The sequence below is a fragment of the Trachinotus anak genome, unplaced genomic scaffold, assembly GCF_046630095.1.
Source record: "Trachinotus anak isolate AG129_WGS33_773 ecotype Australia unplaced genomic scaffold, CSIRO_AGI_Tana_v1 ptg000002l, whole genome shotgun sequence".
NCBI classification, from domain to species: Eukaryota; Metazoa; Chordata; class Actinopteri; order Carangiformes; family Carangidae; genus Trachinotus; species Trachinotus anak.
Window position 1 is genome coordinate 26,339,320 of NW_027273853.1, and position 18,628 is coordinate 26,357,947.

Genomic DNA, 18,628 nt, shown 5'->3' on the forward strand with positions numbered 1-18,628 from the left:
CCAAGAGCATCTTGCGCTCACATGGTATGCGTCCTAACCACTCGACTACCGGGCCGCCCCCTTCTTTTCATATTTTAGCCCATTAACTATACATTATGTATACTTTTCACTGCTGATGACAATTTTTCTTAAGCCCGCTCTTTAAATATAAGCTGTCAGTGTGTCCTACATGCATAAGCAGGAGGCTGAAATTTTTTACTCAGTCAGTCAGTCAGCCTTATCTCGCCTGCAGCTGGTTCAAAACACAGCAGCGAGACTCCTCACTGGCACCGTGAAGAGACACCACATCCTCCCCTGTACTGGCCTCCCTTCACTGGTTACCAGTCAAGAACAGAATTGATTTTAAGATTCTTTTATCTGCTTTAAAAGCAGTGTGTGGACATGTACCAGGAGAAATCTCTGAACTGCTCATCCCCTGTTCCACCTCCAGACCCCTGAGGTCTGCTGATCAATCACCGCTCTCCATTCAACACCCCCAGTTGAAATCAAAACATGATCAACCATTTTCTGTTGTTGCCTCTAAATTGTGGAATAGTTTGACACTCACTATTAGATCTTCCCCTCCACTGATATCTTTAAAACCTGTTTCCATCCCTTTTCTTTAGCCTTTTATTTGTTTGTATTTTATTGGTTTTCTGTGCAGCACTGTTTTGATTGTTTATGATCCAAACATTCAGGAGGTTTTTCCCAGCAGCTAAATTATCTGCAGAGATGTCCCTCTGTTCTTGAAGTAAAAAATAAGTCAAACACCAATGCTCTTTGGCGGACACAGGAGATCTCGGAGAAGATGGGAGCTGAGCTGTCTAACATTTGCTTGGCTTTTTTCTCTGATTACTTCAGATCCAGACGTTCGACGACTAAAATCCTTCTCCCAGTTAAATACAGTTAAATATATAGTTGAAAACAGAAAAAAAGGCAATTTCGAGCTTCTTGCAGGCAACCACAACACTGACACATGCGTGCTGTGGATATGACGCCATTGACAAGCAACATGATTAAAATCACAGTTTTCTCTGGGTTTTAGAATTGATGGAAACATTTGGAATAATGTAAGTACACAACTCAACAAAATATATAACATAGGTCAAGTCATTTTAAGACATTTCAATGTGGAAAAGTTACATATTAGAACTTTAAAGTAAAGGAATATTTATTGGCATCAATAACTAACTATTAGCACTTGGTTGTAATTTGTCATGTGGGTGATTGGACTTAGATGGGATTTAGCCTTAATTTACCCTTATTTTACATAAATGCTACAGATGTACAAAACGTATAAACACAGAAACTACACAACAGCATCGTGTTTGTGTTATCAAGAGAGTCCTTTTCTCAACTTCCTGTGTGAAGTTACAACAATTTAAAGACCAAGATTGCCTGAAAATAATAAAAATAATGGTAACAACTCAGGAGAAAAGAGAAAATCATGGCTCTATCATGACTATAACAGTTGGCACAGCAACCAACAGTAGGAGAATTAGTGATATTGTTAGAGCTTCGTTGCTGGCTTTTTCAGATCATTCAGCCTCAACCAAACTTAGTATAACAGCCACATCATTAGTATCAGCATGTGCACAAGGGCATGGGCATTCAGGGGCTGTAGGACATGCTGGTCCATGACTTGGAGCGAGATTGGCCTGTATGACAGAAAATGGCTCCCTGCAGCCTCCCCTGCAAATAGACCATTTTCTTTTTAAAGAGGTCGAGGAAGCAGAGTAAAGGCAGCCTGTGGTGCCTTCTCTAAGTACTTGATTTTGTATGAAAACTAAACTCTCCACTGTCCACCCACGGCCCGACAGCCAAGACGACACTACCGCTGTCTCGTGGTATTAGTGATGCTCGGCTGCTCAGTAAAAAGAGATTTCCTTAAAATTCTTAAGATTGCTTTGGGCTTCCACAGCTTCTTGTCGAGCCGAGGCTCAATAAAGCAGCCAAAAAAATGTGTGCCCTCGCTGAGAAGAAGAAACATTCATTTCACACTGACGTATTTAAGGAGCAGCAGGAAATGGGCTTTAAAAGGCAGACAGATACGGTCTGACTCGACAGCGGTGCTCTTTATGCAGGAAAATCAACTCGATGGGGAAGAGAGGATGTGACCAACTGAAATACACTAATTTCAGATTAAATATGCAGAAGTAAAACAATCAAGATAAGGAAATTGAGACTATTTTCATTATTGAATAATCAGTCAAAAATTAATCAATCACTCCCACAGTCCAAGATATATTACCATTGCTTATTTTATGTTATCATTAATACATCAATATAAATGTATTTTTCAGGCAATCAGAAACAAGAGATGTGAGCACAGGCAAGTAAACAATGTTTGAACTCATTTATAAAACACTGCCTCTATTACAGTCTCCTTTAGAAGGGGTGAATCATTCGGACTCACCTCTTCTGCATCTCGTCTCTTTATCAATGTCACTAGATGATAATGGAAAACATCATCTAACAAATTAAACATGTGGCCTTTGCTGTGTGATAAAGTTTCACTGTTTGTTTTCCCTGAAGCTTAATAAGCTAAATGTTATGTCAAATACAATCAGAGATGCTTTTTATTTCAGGTAAGGGTGTGCACCTCTATGATAAATCATAGTTACATAAATTACATAGTTTGTCCAACAGACAGCACTGACAAGTGCATTTTAACTGTAAAATGTAATTAAAAATAAATAGATGAAATAAATGCAAGGGTTTCTATTTAAAAAGGAAAACAAGTATCTTATGCTAAAATGTTCATGTTAAAAAATAAGAATATCAGCCAATATATCTTTTTGAAACAGTGCTATTGGTAGTCGCCTCAAAAATCCAATATCAGTCAGGTGATGAGTCGTGCTCCCCAGAAGTGTCCCAGTGACGTGGGGGATTTTAGAGGTTCACTTTACAGACATTTTGTCCTTTTTGGTTTCAGATGTGAGCTTTGAAATTGTTGATTATTGTTGTTCATTTGCTATTTATTTCTTATCTCTTTATAGTACTTTGATTTGATTTGATTTTGATTTGAAACAGATTTTTGACTTTGGAACATTGTAAAGTTCAGCTTTGATGCTCACATAGATGAGAAGTCCTAAAAACTCCTAAAAGCACCAGAACAACTGACCTTTCGGTGAGATTGCTTTGTCGATGGCTATTTTCAAGGTTTAGAATAGACTTCAAACACATCATTACTTTGTTTTCTGTAATGTCTAACACTTCCATTCTGTGGCTGACCACGACCATGAATTGATTTTCAATCGGTATAGCAAATAATGTTCCTAACCACTCTGAGTTTGAAAAAGTCAGATTGTCACTGATTCACTATGATGGTCACTATTTAAGTTGCTTTGATAATGAACACCCTTAGCTGACCTCAAAGTGAACAGCAGGAGCATCACTCTACAGCACAGACTGGCTTTAAAAGTTCCTCATCCAAGCTCCAAACTGGGGAAGACTGGTTTCCAGTATTATTGAGCCTTACTACTGGGATTAGATTGTGAAAGGTAATGAAAATTAAAGGCATTCATTCCTCCGAGAGACTTTAAACTTCTACTCACTGAATTTTTCATTAATACTTGTGACAAGAGTAATTGGTGATGACTGCTTTGTGCGATCTGTTTGCGTAGAGGGATTTACTATGATGTCTACACAGCATGACTTAGTTTATTTACTGTTATCTGAAAGACTGTGCAGAGAGGTTCTGTGTTGTGTAGTTTTCTGGCTCCTTACTACCCTTCATGATTAATAGAAGGTGGTTGAGGCAGTCCGAGAGGCTGCCGTGGAGTCGGATGACCACCAAGGAAATCCAGACCCTCACACAGATGAAAAACCTTCAGCAGGTGGGTTTATTATCCAAACTGGTGAGCAGACATGGAGCATTTTATTCTCCATGAGCACAACATTCGTTTTCCTGCTCAAAAGGTTGAGAAAGAGCCAAAAGAAGAGACAGTCAGACTATCTGACACAGGAAAATTGTGGAAAATAAAAGCGTTTTTTTTTTTTTTTTTAAACTCACATTAGACATTACACCCACTCACGCTCATGCAGAGATAAAGCTGTCCAAAGCTGTATCATCTAAATAAATGATCTGTACATGAAGTGAAGACAGACGAGAGCTGTGTAATGAAGCGTCAGAGTGAACGTGGATCTGAACTCTCAGTTGTTTGAGTGAAGCTCTGCTGCTTCCTCTTAGCGCCAGGAGAAGCAACGTTCCCGTTGCGGTCTGTGGTGTTCGGGGGGAGATCTGAGCCTGCGGGCCGATATGAAGTCTCATTTTCCTCATAGCTGTGCTCACTAAACAGGAAACAGTGTGGGAGTAAAGCGCGAGCTGCATTAGAGCGTGACCCCCCAAAAAACATTCACTGACACAGAAATGTGCACTTGGTCGACCGTGAGTGTTAAAAATGAGATAATGAGCGGAAGCTGTCGGAGCTGAACGCAGACTGAGGAGATCACAGGGACAATGTGAACGACAATCAATGGCTCAAACTTTCCCCACAGTGTTAAAGAAAGATTTAGTACTAAATTATAAAAGCTGAATGCAAACCTTCCCTCTGGACAAGTTGACTAAGCCCTGACAGAAATCAATCATTATATCAAGTCTGTCTATAGATACGCAGCATAGCAGAGGAAAACTAGAATAACCACCTCGCGGTTATGTGCCTCCACCAACCAGCCAGGCTGCAGGAAGTCTGGTCACTGTCTCACCTTATTGAGCTACAGCATTGAATAATGGCCAGAGGTGTTTTTGGAGAACAATATGATGTCACAATGAGGTTGACCTTTAACCACTTGGATATGAGATGTTATCACTTAATTTTATCTTCATAGACATTTAAGTTGAATTGTGTCATAATTAGTGTATGAATTTGTGAGTTGAGGGCAAAAACGTGTTTTATGAGTTCACGGTGACCTTGGACTGCCAAATTCTAATCAGTTCATCTTTGAGTCCAAATGAATATTTCTGCCAAATCTGAAGACGTTCCCTCGAGGTGTTACTGAGATATCACATTCACAAGAATGGGACGGACGGACAGACAACCAATAATGGTTACTTTCACATTTACTCATTTGGCAGATGCTTTCATTCCAAGCGACTTACAAGTGAGGGACATCACTGCTGCTTCAGTGCAGTTGGAGGCTTTGGTGTAAGTGCTAATTATTAAATCTATTCAATACGTGTGAGGAAATCAGGTAAAGAAGTTCACCGAAAGTGCATAGTAAGTGCTATTTAGGCAAGTAAGGGTGTTGGAGGTGTTACTGAATATCAGCCCAAGACTTGCAGTCACACAGAGAAAAGTAAACTTCTTAGTGAACTAATTTTCATCATTGAAATATATATTTCAAATGCTGATTGACAGTTTTCTCTGACTTTGTCTCTCTAATGGCAACTGCCTGAGAGGAAGTGCTCTCAGAGTCTTCAAGAGATTCTTGAAGATAGAGAGGGTCACTCACTCTACTTTTATCAGAGTATCAACACTTCTAATATTATATTCAAACCTTTGGCTGAGGAGCCTCACATTGCAGGTGGTGGAATTTCTCTTTCTAATTTGGCTGTAAACCAACCTTCTCCTGACTGACTCTAAAGAACAGACAAAGCCGGTGTCTGAGTCATGTGTTGTGTTTTGTAGCCCTGTTGCCATCACTGCGGCGGCAGAGCTGACTGAATGCCTTCACACTGACAGTGGAAGCAGAGAGGTTTGGATTAATCACAGCTGACATTTGCCCCCTCTGAGAGATAAGAGTGGCCTGTGTGGATGTAGAAGCTATACCATCTCAAAGCACTAGTGTGGGATATGATAATTAAATGAATGTCCCGCCTCGTCTGATCTCCACTGTGGAGGAATCAAAGCAGCATGCCTTACATGCCTGCTTATGCATTGTAACAAGGAGAAATACTTCTGTTTAAAAAAAATGTGAAACAGTAACAGTGATACTATAAAATGATCTAACGGAGAGAAATTGGTTTCAGGGAGCAGAGGCTGTGGGTTGTGGATTTTATTTTCCATTTTATTTTACAGTTGAAGGTTACTGTCGGACCAGCTGATAACAGCACAGTCCAAAGAGAAGATCGAGCTGTCTGTCAAAACTTTGTTGAACAGTTTGAGTGTTTTTTTTTTATTATAACCTTTATTTTAACAGAATCTGCTTGACACGTTATTTTCTGACAAATGCTGTAAAAACTGCTACAATTGAAACCAGTAATTGTGGCTTGTTTACTTCCATCTACATCCTAGATTTATGTGCAACAAACAAATCCATATTATAAAGCCCTATTATGCATGAGTACAATATTAAACCTGAGTACATTATTAATAGTAATGTATACATCACAAATGAAAAAAATGTCTTCAGAAATAAACAAAGTACATTTGGATGGTAGCCTGTAGACAGGTTGTTTTGCTTTATTATTTCTACTTTCTTTTTTATTTTCTATTGTAACATCTGTTTAGATTGATGGAGAAGTCTGCACCATACATGGACACACATGGAAGTGTTACATATTCTGCTTTTTAATTTTTCATTAAATTTATTTTGGTACTAAATGCAAGTGTTTGTGTTGTGCCATAAAACAAAACCTCTCAACACAAACTTCACATTTACTGCAGCCTTATCTGGGAGACAGGACAATTTGGATAATTACCTAAAAATAAATAAATAAATCTGAGTAATGAGATGGTAAAGAATAATTTACGGCAAATGTGTCTGTTCCGCATTTGGTTATGTGTTAATGTATCCTGGAGGTTAAACAAATATGTTCAACGTGTTTCCTTCCTCATCAATAGTATTAAATATCTTTTGATAATTCTGATATTGAAATCAGTATCAATGTTTTTGGCCATATTCCCGAGCCCTGCTACGATTCAGAATAAAGGCGGGTGCGGGATCAGAAAGAAGAGGAAATGAGGTGAGTGGAGAGGAAGGCAAAGATCTGTGCCACAGATTCTGCTGAGACAGAAGGAAGGACTGCAAGAGGAAGAGACAGCAAGATAAATGGATAAATGAGGAATGGTAGAGTCAGGAGAAACTAAAATTGAGAGATGGACGAATGGATGGGAAGAGACAGGTAGAGTTAGACAGACACAGTGTGGGGGTGAATAATGGCGAGAGACTCTGAAGCTGGAAACAGACGAGGGGAAGAAATGCCTGAAAGCCTTTATTTCTGATTTCACCCTTCAGCAAAAGGTCAGATTGTAATCTGAAAACCACCAACATGAAGCTCAAAGGCCTGTTACATTAAAAGCTCAATTACGTGACACAGTATTTTCTCTATTAATACTGAGAGAAATGACGTTTAGTTCTGAGCCCACAGAGTATTCTGATCTTTCAGTGGAGCTAAAAATGTAAAGTTAAGGATTGAGCTAGATAAAGATCAATCAATGATTAATTGATTATCGCTTAATTTCCACATAATCTAATTTAAAAGATGAGGACGTGTTGTATAACTGTCAGAAATATACTGTTATTTGCTGCTGTACCCATCTGAGCCACTAGGTGGTGCATTAGATGATGCGTTTGCTGACTGCCCATAAAGGCCACACAGATTAAAAACAAACACACCAAGGAGGAAGTAAGTGGCAGTGTGTCTTTCTGTGCTCACTGTGGCTGTGGGAATAAAGTGAAAATCCCACAGATCTGTTGTCTGGTTTAGCTCATGATCTGAGGCTCATATTAACGGCAGACTAGACTGGATAAGTTTAGCATTACTGATAAGCGTTGGTCCCTGCAGGTTCAGTCATGTATTTCATAAACTGCTAAAGATTAACCAACTGTACATTGTTAACATCAGTAAAGCTAAAGGAAAGACTGTTCGGGTCACCATGAACATTACAGTTCATCTCCTGGGGACCCTGAAAAAGTCCAGCACATCTCAGGCACAGTCATAGTCACTGCCCTCAGCTATACTGGCAGCACGGTCCACCTGGACCCACCATCCAACCTTGCAGGATTTGGTTTCTCTTAGTGTTTACCTGAATCTGCTACATTTTTATTCAATCACCCAGAAAACAGTCAGTCAATCACACAGAGTCACTAAGCCTCTCTTCTGATTGCCTCACTGACCTGTTGTTACTAGAGCAGCCTGAGAGAGAAGATGTACAACACTGAGATAGTTTTTGATTCACAGAACCACAAATATATCTTATTATTGATATCAAAACTTCAAATAAAATGCAAGAAAAGTGTGAAATATGGGAACTTAAAGCTACAGCAACTAAACTAAGTCAACAGGCAGATGCTGACTAACATCACAATTATCCGATTTTTCATGACTTTGCTGCAGGTTGAAGAGAAGAGAGCAGACAGAGCTGAGTAACAACTGGAGCTGATGATTATGAAAGATATCAACACACAGAAAGATACCCTTCAAGGAGCAGTGAGTGCGAGCAGATGCTCACAGGTGCATGAGTTCACATGTCTGAAGTGAATTCAGTTTTGTGGATGTACAGTCTGCACAGTCATTAATATTGGATTCTCGAGGCACTGGAGAGACGAAGAAATTTACCTCGTTTAGACCCCGCTCATGGAGCAATGCTCAAAATTTGCGTAAGATAAACCTTCTTTGTTAGGTTTTACTAGAGGGACAGAAGCTTATTCCTGTGACTCAAATGAAACCATCAATATAAAAGTGTAATGTAAAAAAAAAGAAAAGAGATGCACAAATTGTATTTTTATGCATCGAGCCTAACAGTACGATGTACAGTATAATCTACATGCTCTTCATCTCCTTAGACAAACAGAATTATGAGTGTTTCTGCAGATGAAGGTGGCGTAGGAATGACAGACTGACAGCTCAATGTGACATTTTGTTACTTTGATTAAGTCTGCAGAGGGTTTCTTTCTTAAACAAGTACCATTCCACTACATGTTTTATCATCTGTGTATGTGTGTGTGTGTGTGTGTGTATGTGTATGTGTTTGTGTGTGTGTTCACTGAGGGAATGAATGATGGAGGAGGCAACACACACAGACTGCTGCCGCCTTCCTCCTCCTCCTCTCTGCACCTCGCTCTCTTGTTCTCAGCTTCTCCTTTCATCATAATGGGCTCCTTTCTCTCCTAATGGCCTTCTTCTCACAAAAACGCCTCAGCTGATTTCACACAATATCACCAATGATTCACCAGAGGAGCCCGGTAATTGGGGGGAAGTATTCCTATTCAAACACTTCTTCAGTGGAAAGGCTCTCAGTGTGTGCCATACTGATTGAGTGTGAGGTGAACTGACTGACACTTGTCAAAAACAACTCCAAAGTGACTCTTTACCTATAATGAATAATTTGGGCTTTAAGTGTTTTGAATTGATTCTTTTTCACCATTTATAGCTCTGACAACACATCAGATCCACTGTGAGAAAAAACGTCTGTAGGTGTAACGACTTAAAGTAAAATTATTTTAAAAAGCTCTTCAAAATGGACACTGACATTAGATGCACCTGTGCACACACCCTAGCCACAGCCCTTTGGGTGCCTGTATGTGTGGATACATCCCACATAATATGTGCAGCTGGCCACATCTGGGTGCCACATGGCATGAGCACCTGATAAAATTAATATTACATGGAACCTCGCAGAATCATGGACGCAAAAAGTGTCATTTGACTACAAGGGTGTAAGGGGGACAAGATACAACAGGAGTCCCGAGGAAGATTTAATTTAGATTATGTATAAACCCTTGCTGTGCCTCAATTCAGTCAGTACACTCAGCAGGCAGTACACTGTGTACACAGTATACTCACTGGTGTAGTGTGTGAATTCCAAAAGGAAGGTGTTGTCCCAAATCAAACACTTCCGATGTGCGTGCACCGGTAATGAGGATCGCAACACATGACTGCAGTTGTTGCCTGCCTACTGGCTGCTTTACAAACTTGACTGGAAAATGAAATGTGTCATGCAACATAGAAATTAGGTGTGGTACCTCCCAAGAAGTGTCCAGCGATTTACAGTTTTGATTGCATCATCTGGGGACCTATAGTGCACTGCATGTTGCTGTGCTTGTCAATGTGAACGCAGTTATGCACTCAAAATAGCAAGTGTGAGGACAGTAGAGTGCAAAACAGAGACACAACACCTGTCTGCAGAGTCCTTCACAGGTTTCTCAAGGGACATTCTGGTTTGCAGTTTGGTTTTACTCATCACTAACATCTTTGTCAGTCACTTGATAACAACACACAATACACATAGCATGTAAAAATGTCTTTGTCTTTGTAGTTTTATGTGCAACTACTGGATTGACAAAGCTGGTATGTTTCGGTGTGAAGCTAAGTTAACACTGCCTTGTACTTATGGGCATGAAATACATGGTAGGTCCCAGATTTCACTGATCTGTTTTGGTCTAATACAGTGGCTCCAAACCTTTTCTGTTTTCTGACACAAAGACATTTTACTGCCAAACGGTTCTGCATTAAGGAGCAGCCACAGATTCTAAATTTAACCTGATCTTAATTCAGTTTTTACACCTCAGCTGTGAGTTCTCACGCAGCCTCTTCATACAAGAAAAAAAAAAATCTACCATTAGCACCTCAGTCACATGGTGTCTGTATTTCCTTTTTTCGGGTTCTGTCTTTCTTTTGTTACCAATGTCTCATTTCACATCAAGCTCATCAGGACGTAGATAAACAACTGTCAATACAGAGGTGATCAGTCCAACGAGACCTGAGGTCTGAAGAACAACCAAAGGTATTTGGAGACTGGTGCAACAACTTGTTGTTAGGTCAGTAAAACTTTGCAGTGAGAACCAGAAGAGGACCAGGACCAGATCTCTCCTCCCATTGTCAGGAAGAGTGAATTGGGGTTCAATCGGCCCAAAACTCCTGTAGTCTCTTTCCTGTTCCTTTGATTCACCTTTATCTGACAGCTGTTGGTGTAACAGTGAACTCAAGTCTGTGATGATGATTCAGGCTTCATCCACACTAATATGTTTTAGCATCTCTTTTGCTACGTTTACACCTGGCGTCCACACTACTCGGGAGTTTTCAAGCACCTAGAAGTGAGACTTTTGGAAATGGTGCTGGACTTGTTTTAGTTGTGCTGTAGTCTGAAGAGGCAAAAACTGAGATCTTGGAAAGAATGATGCAGACACCGACAGTCGCTCCCTGATTGGGTCTTTTAGGTCACGAGCTAGCAGCAACGTGCAGGCAGCTGTACAGTTGAATTCTACATTTTAACACTACAGCTGCCTTCGTTGTTCCTTGTTCATAGTATTTTCTGCAACAAATCAACTTAAGAGTTGACAATCTGCTTCCTGTTTCACTATTAGTGTGGGTGTAGCCTCAGATACTAGATAGCATGCAGACAAGGTAGGTGGATTTCATGCGAATATCTTGAACGTAAATAGAAATACTCTCATCCCATAGGGAAGTTTCAAACCTGTATGATACAAAAAACACTCTCCCCCAGGAGGAGGAGGCTTCAGGTCGTGCTCGTGATATTTTTCACTCTGCTCGTAACATTTCACCCTCACCAAGCTGTTAAACCAGTGACCTCCACATGATCTCATTCAACACTTCAAACTCATTACCTTGACTGTTGTTTCGAGTTAAATAACGTGTCGATGAAGTGTATTTACAGCGCTTAGATGTGGTTAAAGGTGTTTTGTGTAATGAACCGGTTCTGTCTGATTGTGAAGAGCTCTTTAACGCCTCCAGGGTTGAGTGCAGACGTGCGTCACCAGGACAAAGTGGAGAGCTGCTCACGCTGTAAAATACTTTAACAGACAGTGCTCGGCCTCACAGGCTCAACATTAACCGACTCTGTAACAACAACTGACAGATGAGCACTTCATACAGCGATAATTAAGTCAATTAATGAGAAGAGATTAACTTCACTCAGGCAAAAATCACTTCGTCAAATGATTGGTAAATGAAGCAAATACTAAACAGTCATTTTCTATCACCATTAAAAAGTGTAAATCCACTGATGAATTCTCCACAGGAGGAAGAAGCTCCCACTGTCTGTTCTGAACAACTTCAAAAACTGAGCTATTAATTTAAAAAAGAAAAACTTAGATCTCTGCAGTATTTGTCTCTGTGGCTCTTTGCCATTTATGAGATGGGCTGAAAACAGACGCACACACACACATGCACACACACACACGCACGCGCGCACACACACACACACACACGCGCGCGCACACACACACACACACACACACACACACACACACACACACACACACACACACACACACACACACACCAGTGTCTCCAGTGTCTGGATTTGCTGCTTTCCTGTCACATCATTGTAAACTGTGGATTTTGGACTGTTGGTTGGACAAAATGAAGACATGTGAAGGCGTTGCCATGACCTCACTGTGAGGGTCATTTTCTCTATTTCTTGACATTTTAGGGACATAAAGTGCAATTAATGAATTAATTCAAGAAAAACGGATGAATGCATAATAAAAATAATCGTTAGATGCAGGCTGGCTAGTGTTCAAACATTTTCAGTATCGGTACTGATACTGTCAATATCACCTCTTTTCGATACCAGTTTTATCAACTCCATTTTAAGGTTTATGATACACATAATGGTACAAATTTTAGTTTTACTTTAGTTTTATTGTTAAGCTCAGTCTCACATGTTTGTGTATATAAACAGCCAGTCACCAGAATTATTAGATCTTTGTTCAAGCATGCTGCATGCTTATTGTCTCACTGATGCTGATGAGATTTACTCATTTACTGCTTAAGTATCAAAATTTGATGTCAAATGACAAAGCATTTTTCAATCCTCGATAGAATCAAACCAATTCGGTTGGTTCATAAAGCTATTTAAGTTTGATACCGAGCTTACTGAGGGCTTAAGATCACAAAGTTATGTAGCTGAGAGCATCTGGTGGTTCCGCATTGAAAAAGACAAACAGAAACATTTGAAAACTTGAACTAAGAGATTTTGCTGAGGGCTGAGCTGAAGACAAAAACACCAAACCTCCAGTTTGAGCTCACAAACATCTGCGGTCTCAAGACTTTAAATGTCTGAGGCCGTTTTAAACATTCACTGATGTTAAAATCAAAGTTACAATAAAAGTTCAACTACAACAGAAGAGAAATATCTCAGTAAGAGTGTTGTGGCCTTCCAGTCAACACTAGGTTAACACATGAATCACAGCAAGGTAAAGAAACAACTGAAATCCACAGAAACTACTCAGAGGTCAATGCAGAGTCATTTATCTTTAAACATGTTCAGTCCTGTGTGTATAGTCAATCAGCAGCTGAGGCTCTGTGGGATTGGCTCTGCAGCAGGAGGTCAGGAAATGTAGTTTCTACAGCTGTAATTCAGTCATTTCTTCTGTTAGAGCAGAGTTATTTGTAATTATTACAGGATGGACGTCCTTGTAGGGAACAACTAAATAGGACAAATGAGCTCCCGGTTTCCTGCCAGCTCTCCTCTGTCGGTACAGCTTCACTGGCCACTCTATTCTCATTACCAAAGTATAAAAAACAGAAAGACAAAGACCTCTGGGTGCTGAGACTCCACAAGTAGCGTTAAAGAAAAGACGGAAATGGCATTTGTCGCTGTGAGAATTTTTGAAATAATTTCATTTCATGTGGGGGGAAAGAGGGGGCATTTATAAAGATTGTTATTTGATTAATAGATGCCTGTTAGGTAACCATGCAATCCTGCTGTTCTTTTTTCAAGTATGTGCAATGTTACACATAAGAAAATACATAAAAGTTCAGCTTTTGATACTTGAAATCATTAAAATAATTATAACTGTGCCATACTTGTAATCTGGTGGAAAAAAGTGCTTTTAAATTAATAAGCACCAGTTGGAAACAAGTTCTTTGTTGCGCACACTGTGCATGAGGTGCTCAGTAATCACTGAAACTTTTCTAAGTGATTTTTCTAACTTTTCTAACTTTTTCTAAGATAAAAAGCAGAATAACCTCAGATTGGGGACGCTGGAATCAGAGAGCAAAGGGAAGTGGTGTATGATAAATTACTTTTACCAACTTTTACTATTTTGATTTATTTTGCCTCTGCTTCCGTTTGATGAATGTACTGTAATTAGGCAACATGTCAGGAGCATTATGGTATGTGGATTGTGACTGTGAGCTCCTTCTGCACTACTATTGTTTGTCTTACTGGCCTGTTAATCTAATATGGAAGTCTCCAAACAGTGTTTTGCTTAATGCGTTGGTTTGTGGTGATCAACTTCCCCTTGTGCTACAGCTGTTATAGACAGGAGAAAACAAAATGTTTGTACAATAAAGATTTTATCTAACTGTGTATTACTGCTTTTTAATGATGTTTGGAGCCTGCTTCCTGTGGTTACCTGTATGTGGCTGCTGCACTATTAGGACTTTAAATTACATTCACTCATTTAGCAGCTGCTTTTATCCAAGTGAGGGACATCACTAGAGCTTCGGTGCAGTAGGAGACTTTGGCATAAGCACTTAGTACTAGGGCTGGGCGATAAAACGATAACGATACGTATCTCAATAGACACGTACTCGATATCAATAGAAAATGCGTTTTTTTTTTCCCTCAAGAAACCGGCGTAAGTTTAGCTCCGCTTGAATCTTTGTTGCGAAGCAAGCTTGGTTGCATGAGCAAAGGCACTCGTCCTCTATCTGGTGTCTAGCAACGACGTGAGTGACAGGCTAATAGCCAATCATGTAACAGTATCACGTTTGATTGCGCAATCTTGTTGTCTCGTGGTCGCAGAAACAGCATGGTCAAGAAACGAAAGATGAGTGCTGCAACGAGCGAGGAGGAAATTGTGGATAAGAACGGAACGGTCAGCTCACCAGTATGGGAGTTTTTTGGATTTTACAAATCTGGTCGTAATCAGACAAATGTTGTCTGCAAATTATGCAAGAACGTGGTCCCGACCAAGAGTGGTAATACCACCAATTTGTTTTACCATCTTAGCCGCGCTCACGCTTTGGAGCACAGCCGCATCAAACAACCACGACCAATACAACAAAAACAGCAGACCACCACGGAGAGGTACTCGACATCAGTGCCTTATGACAAATCGTCTAAATGCCATAAAGACATAACTGAGGCAGTGGCATATTACATAGCCAAGGACATGCTTCCTCTCAGTACCGTGGAGAAGCCCGGTTTTAAAAATCTACTCCATGTGCTCGACCCACGGTATGTACTTCCAGGGCGAAAGTACTTTTCCAAGACTGCCATTACCAAACTTTACCTGAAGTGCAAAGAATCTGTTCAACAGGAAATATTGTCAGCCAAGTACTTTGCCACAACCTCTGACCTGTGGTCAAGCCGTACGTCAGAACCATACATTAGCCTGACCATTCATTTCATAGACGAGGAATGGAACCTGAGGACCAGATGCCTTGAAACAGCAGATTTCCCTGATGACCATACAGGAGAAGTCATTGCAGAAGGGTTGAAGGAGGTACTGCTGTCCTGGAGTCTAACTGAGCATAAAATGGTGTGCATCACCACAGACAGTGGGGCAAATATGGTGAAGGCGACATCACTGAACCACTGGACAAGGCTACAATGTTTTGGCCATCGTTTGCATTCTGCAATTGGTGAGTAGCATTGTCATTTTGATGGTATCATCTATTTATCATCTATTTATTAGCTAATGCATTATTATTATTATTATTCATGAGAGCAGCTTAGCACTAACTTGCTGAACCACATCTATTATCTATAATTTATGCTGTCATTGTTTTTTCTACAGGTGCTGCAGGAAAGGACAGGAGAGTGGACAGGGCTGTAGGGGGCTCAAGGCAGAAGACGGTGGCAAGGGTCCTAGAGCAACAAAGGGCCATCACTGAAGTTCTGTCTGCTGACAAAAACACCAGGCACCTGTCCTTGAGTCTATGAATGCAGCCTTGACTCCTCTCCTGGAGTTCACAGACTCCCTTTCTGGTGAGTCATATGTAACCGTCTCCTATGTGAAACCTATGCTCCACCTGTTCCGCTCCAATTTGCTTCAAGTAAATGAGGGGGACACTCAGCTCACAAAAGAGATGAAGACAAAAATAATGGCCTATCTTGATGAGAATTATGCGGGCCCTGACTCAGATGATCTCCTTGACATGGCTACCTTGATGGACCCCAGGTTCAAAGTCCAGTACATCAGACCAGAGAAGGTAGTGGCCACTAAAATGAGAGCAGTGTCTGAGGTAGTGAATGAAGGCCAAGGCCAGTCACAGGCAGGGCCGTCTGAGGGAGCAGCAGATCAAGGTGCAGAAGGCGGAGCTGCAGCTGCGGCTGCCGCTACACCACCTCTACCACTGGGCGTGAAGAAGCAACGCAAGTCATTGGGGAGCTTCTTCAAAAAGCAGAGTCAAGAAGAGGTTGACTTGCCTCTCACTGATGAAAAAAAAGTAGAGAGTGAGCTGGAAAGGTACCTGAGGTGCCCTGATGCAGACAGTGGGTCTGAACCCCTGGACTGGTGGAGGCTCAATGAACACAACTTCCCCAGATTGTCTCAGCTGGCTAAAAAGTACTTGTGCATCCCTGCCACCAGTACCCCCTCCGAAAGAATTTTTAGCACTGGGGGTAATATTGTTACATGCACCAGGGCAGCTTTAAAACCAGAAAAGGTGAACCAGCTGGTGTTCCTGAGTGAAAATATACATGGATAGTTCAGATGTAAAGTCTAAGTCTACCTCAGTTTTACTTTAATTTCTTGTTTATAAAGCACTGCATATTTTTATTTTATTTTTTAAATGTTATTCACCAGAGGGTGAACTTTTTTGCACTAAATTTGCAGTAAAAATATATATATGATGATTCTTCTCTGTAACAGGCTTTGCTATGTTTACATTTAACACTTTGCACATGTTTTTATAACACTTTAGATTTGTTAAGCACTTTATTATTGATAATTGTACAGTTTTCATTGTGATTGTAACATTGAACAGAAGGTCAAGTTTAAAATAAAAATGTTTAAATTTAGTATTTTTCCCTCCTGGTCCTTATTTTAAATAGGTCATACAATGTTTCAGTAATTATCGATATAGACCAATATGAAACACTTATATCGTGATACAGATTTCAGCCATATGGCCCAGCCACATCTATTCAGTACATGGAAGGGGATCAGGTAAAGAAGTATACTGGAAGTGCATAGTAAGTGCTAGTTAGACATATAGGCGTGCTATAGGTGTTAGGAGAGGAAGTGTTCTCAGAAGAGATGAGTCTTAAAGAGTTTCTTGAAGATAGTGACGCCCCTGCTCTGATAGCATTCAGAAGCTTGTTCTACTATTGGGGAACCACAGCTGAGAACAGTCTGGAATGTGATTCCCTTGTATGCATGGATGACAATGCCAGATGACATTTCTTGGAGGAACGCAGTGGTTGAGAAGGAGCATAAGGCTGTATGAGTTCAAGGAGATGGGTAAAGATCCAGAAGTGACTCTGAGGGGAAGCATTAGTGACTTCAATTTGATACAGGCGTCCATGGGTAGCCAGTGGAGGTCTGATCAAAGACCAGGACAAGCTGCTGCATTCTGGACCCTCTGTAAAGGTTTAACTATGTGTGAAGGGAGGCCCGCCAGAAGGGCAATATAGCAGTCAAGGTGAGAGATAACCATGGCCTGGACCAAAAGCTGGTTGGCGTACTGAGTCAGATAAGGCCTTTTTTCTTGTGTTGTATTGTGCTAAGCAGCACAACTGAGAGATGGATACAAGATGTTCAGATAAGGATAGCTGGTCATCAAACATGACACCCAGGTTTCTTGTGACCCTGGTTGGGGTAAGTGATTAAGAGACAATTTTGATTTTGAGACGCAGAAACTGATTGGCCAGGATGACCAAGAGTTCAGCCTTAGAGAGGTTTAGTTGAAGGTGACATTGCTTCATCCATGTAGAAATGCCAGAGAGCCAAGCTGGGATCCACACTTTGACCGTTAGTTGTCTGGCAGGAATGACAGGTATAGTTGGATGTCATCTGCATAGCTGATATGATGTAATGGCTGTTTTACGTGTTTTAGCATGTCACTTCAACAAAATCGAAAAAAAAAAAATAATAAATAATTCTCAGTTACCACTATCTGTATCTAGAAATGCAGGCAGTTTTAGTTTCACTGTATGAACCAAAACGCTTCAACCATTAAACTGTGTATCAGTGTAATAATACCAAACTAATGACAAGAAAGTTCACTAAAAACTGACTGAGACATTTTGTCTGTCAGCAGTAAGTTTCCAGTTTCTGCAAGCTGATTTTTAACAGAAATACCTGAAACCAATGACTGTCTGGAGGGAAGGAAATCAATCGAAAAACCGATGGGATGAAAGGAACATGATCTCTAACTTGCAGTAAATGGAATATCTGCATTTGGGTTAACACATAAGCAGGTGAAGGAAGAGAAAAGTTATAGTTAAAAAAAAAAACAAAACAGAAAGTCTGTCACATGAAGTTTGACATTTATCTCTCCAAGCCTGTGTGGAGTTTAAAGCAAGCACCTTTCAACTGGTGTCAGCGTGAGTTGTCCTTAAACAATGCATTCAGGGTTTGATATGCTCAACAGAGCTTTGTAATGAACCTGTCTGAGAAAAACAGGACCAACAGCACAGAACCTGCAGTGACACCACAACAGTGTGTGTGTCTGTGTGTGTATGTGATTAGTCGTGTAATTCAATGTGACTTTGTGACTGACGCAGTGTAATTTATGTCTCAGAGACCTGAATCAAGATGGATGTGCTTTCTCACTTTAGTCTGT

General features: G+C 40.5%; 2 protein-coding genes across 4 annotated transcripts in view; one reads left to right on the forward strand and one right to left on the reverse strand.

Moving 5' to 3' along the window:
• The window catches only part of pot1 (protection of telomeres 1 homolog), a 64,978-nt gene that overhangs the window by 10,639 nt on the left and 35,711 nt on the right, over positions 1-18,628 (reverse strand). The gene's annotated exons all lie outside the window — the stretch shown is intronic.
• LOC139627368 (E3 SUMO-protein ligase ZBED1-like) lies at positions 8,331-16,549 on the forward strand. Its single transcript, XM_071488072.1, has 4 exons — positions 8,331-11,986; positions 12,419-15,481; positions 15,637-15,704; positions 15,761-16,549. Exons 2-4 carry the CDS (start codon positions 14,647-14,649, stop codon positions 16,547-16,549), a joined length of 1,692 nt encoding a protein of 563 aa, XP_071344173.1. The 5' UTR covers positions 8,331-11,986; positions 12,419-14,646.

Excerpts from the sequence above, each read along its gene's own strand:
- LOC139627368 (XM_071488072.1), top strand. The coding sequence starts at position 14,647 with ATGGTCAAGAAACGAAAGATGAGTGCTGCAACGAGCGAGGAGGAAATT. Across the intron at positions 15,482-15,636 it reads TCGTTTGCATTCTGCAATTG|GTGCTGCAGGAAAGGACAGG; the intron begins GTGAGTAGCATT and ends TTTTTTCTACAG. Across the intron at positions 15,705-15,760 it reads GGCAGAAGACGGTGGCAAGG|GCACCTGTCCTTGAGTCTAT; the intron begins GTCCTAGAGCAA and ends CAAAAACACCAG.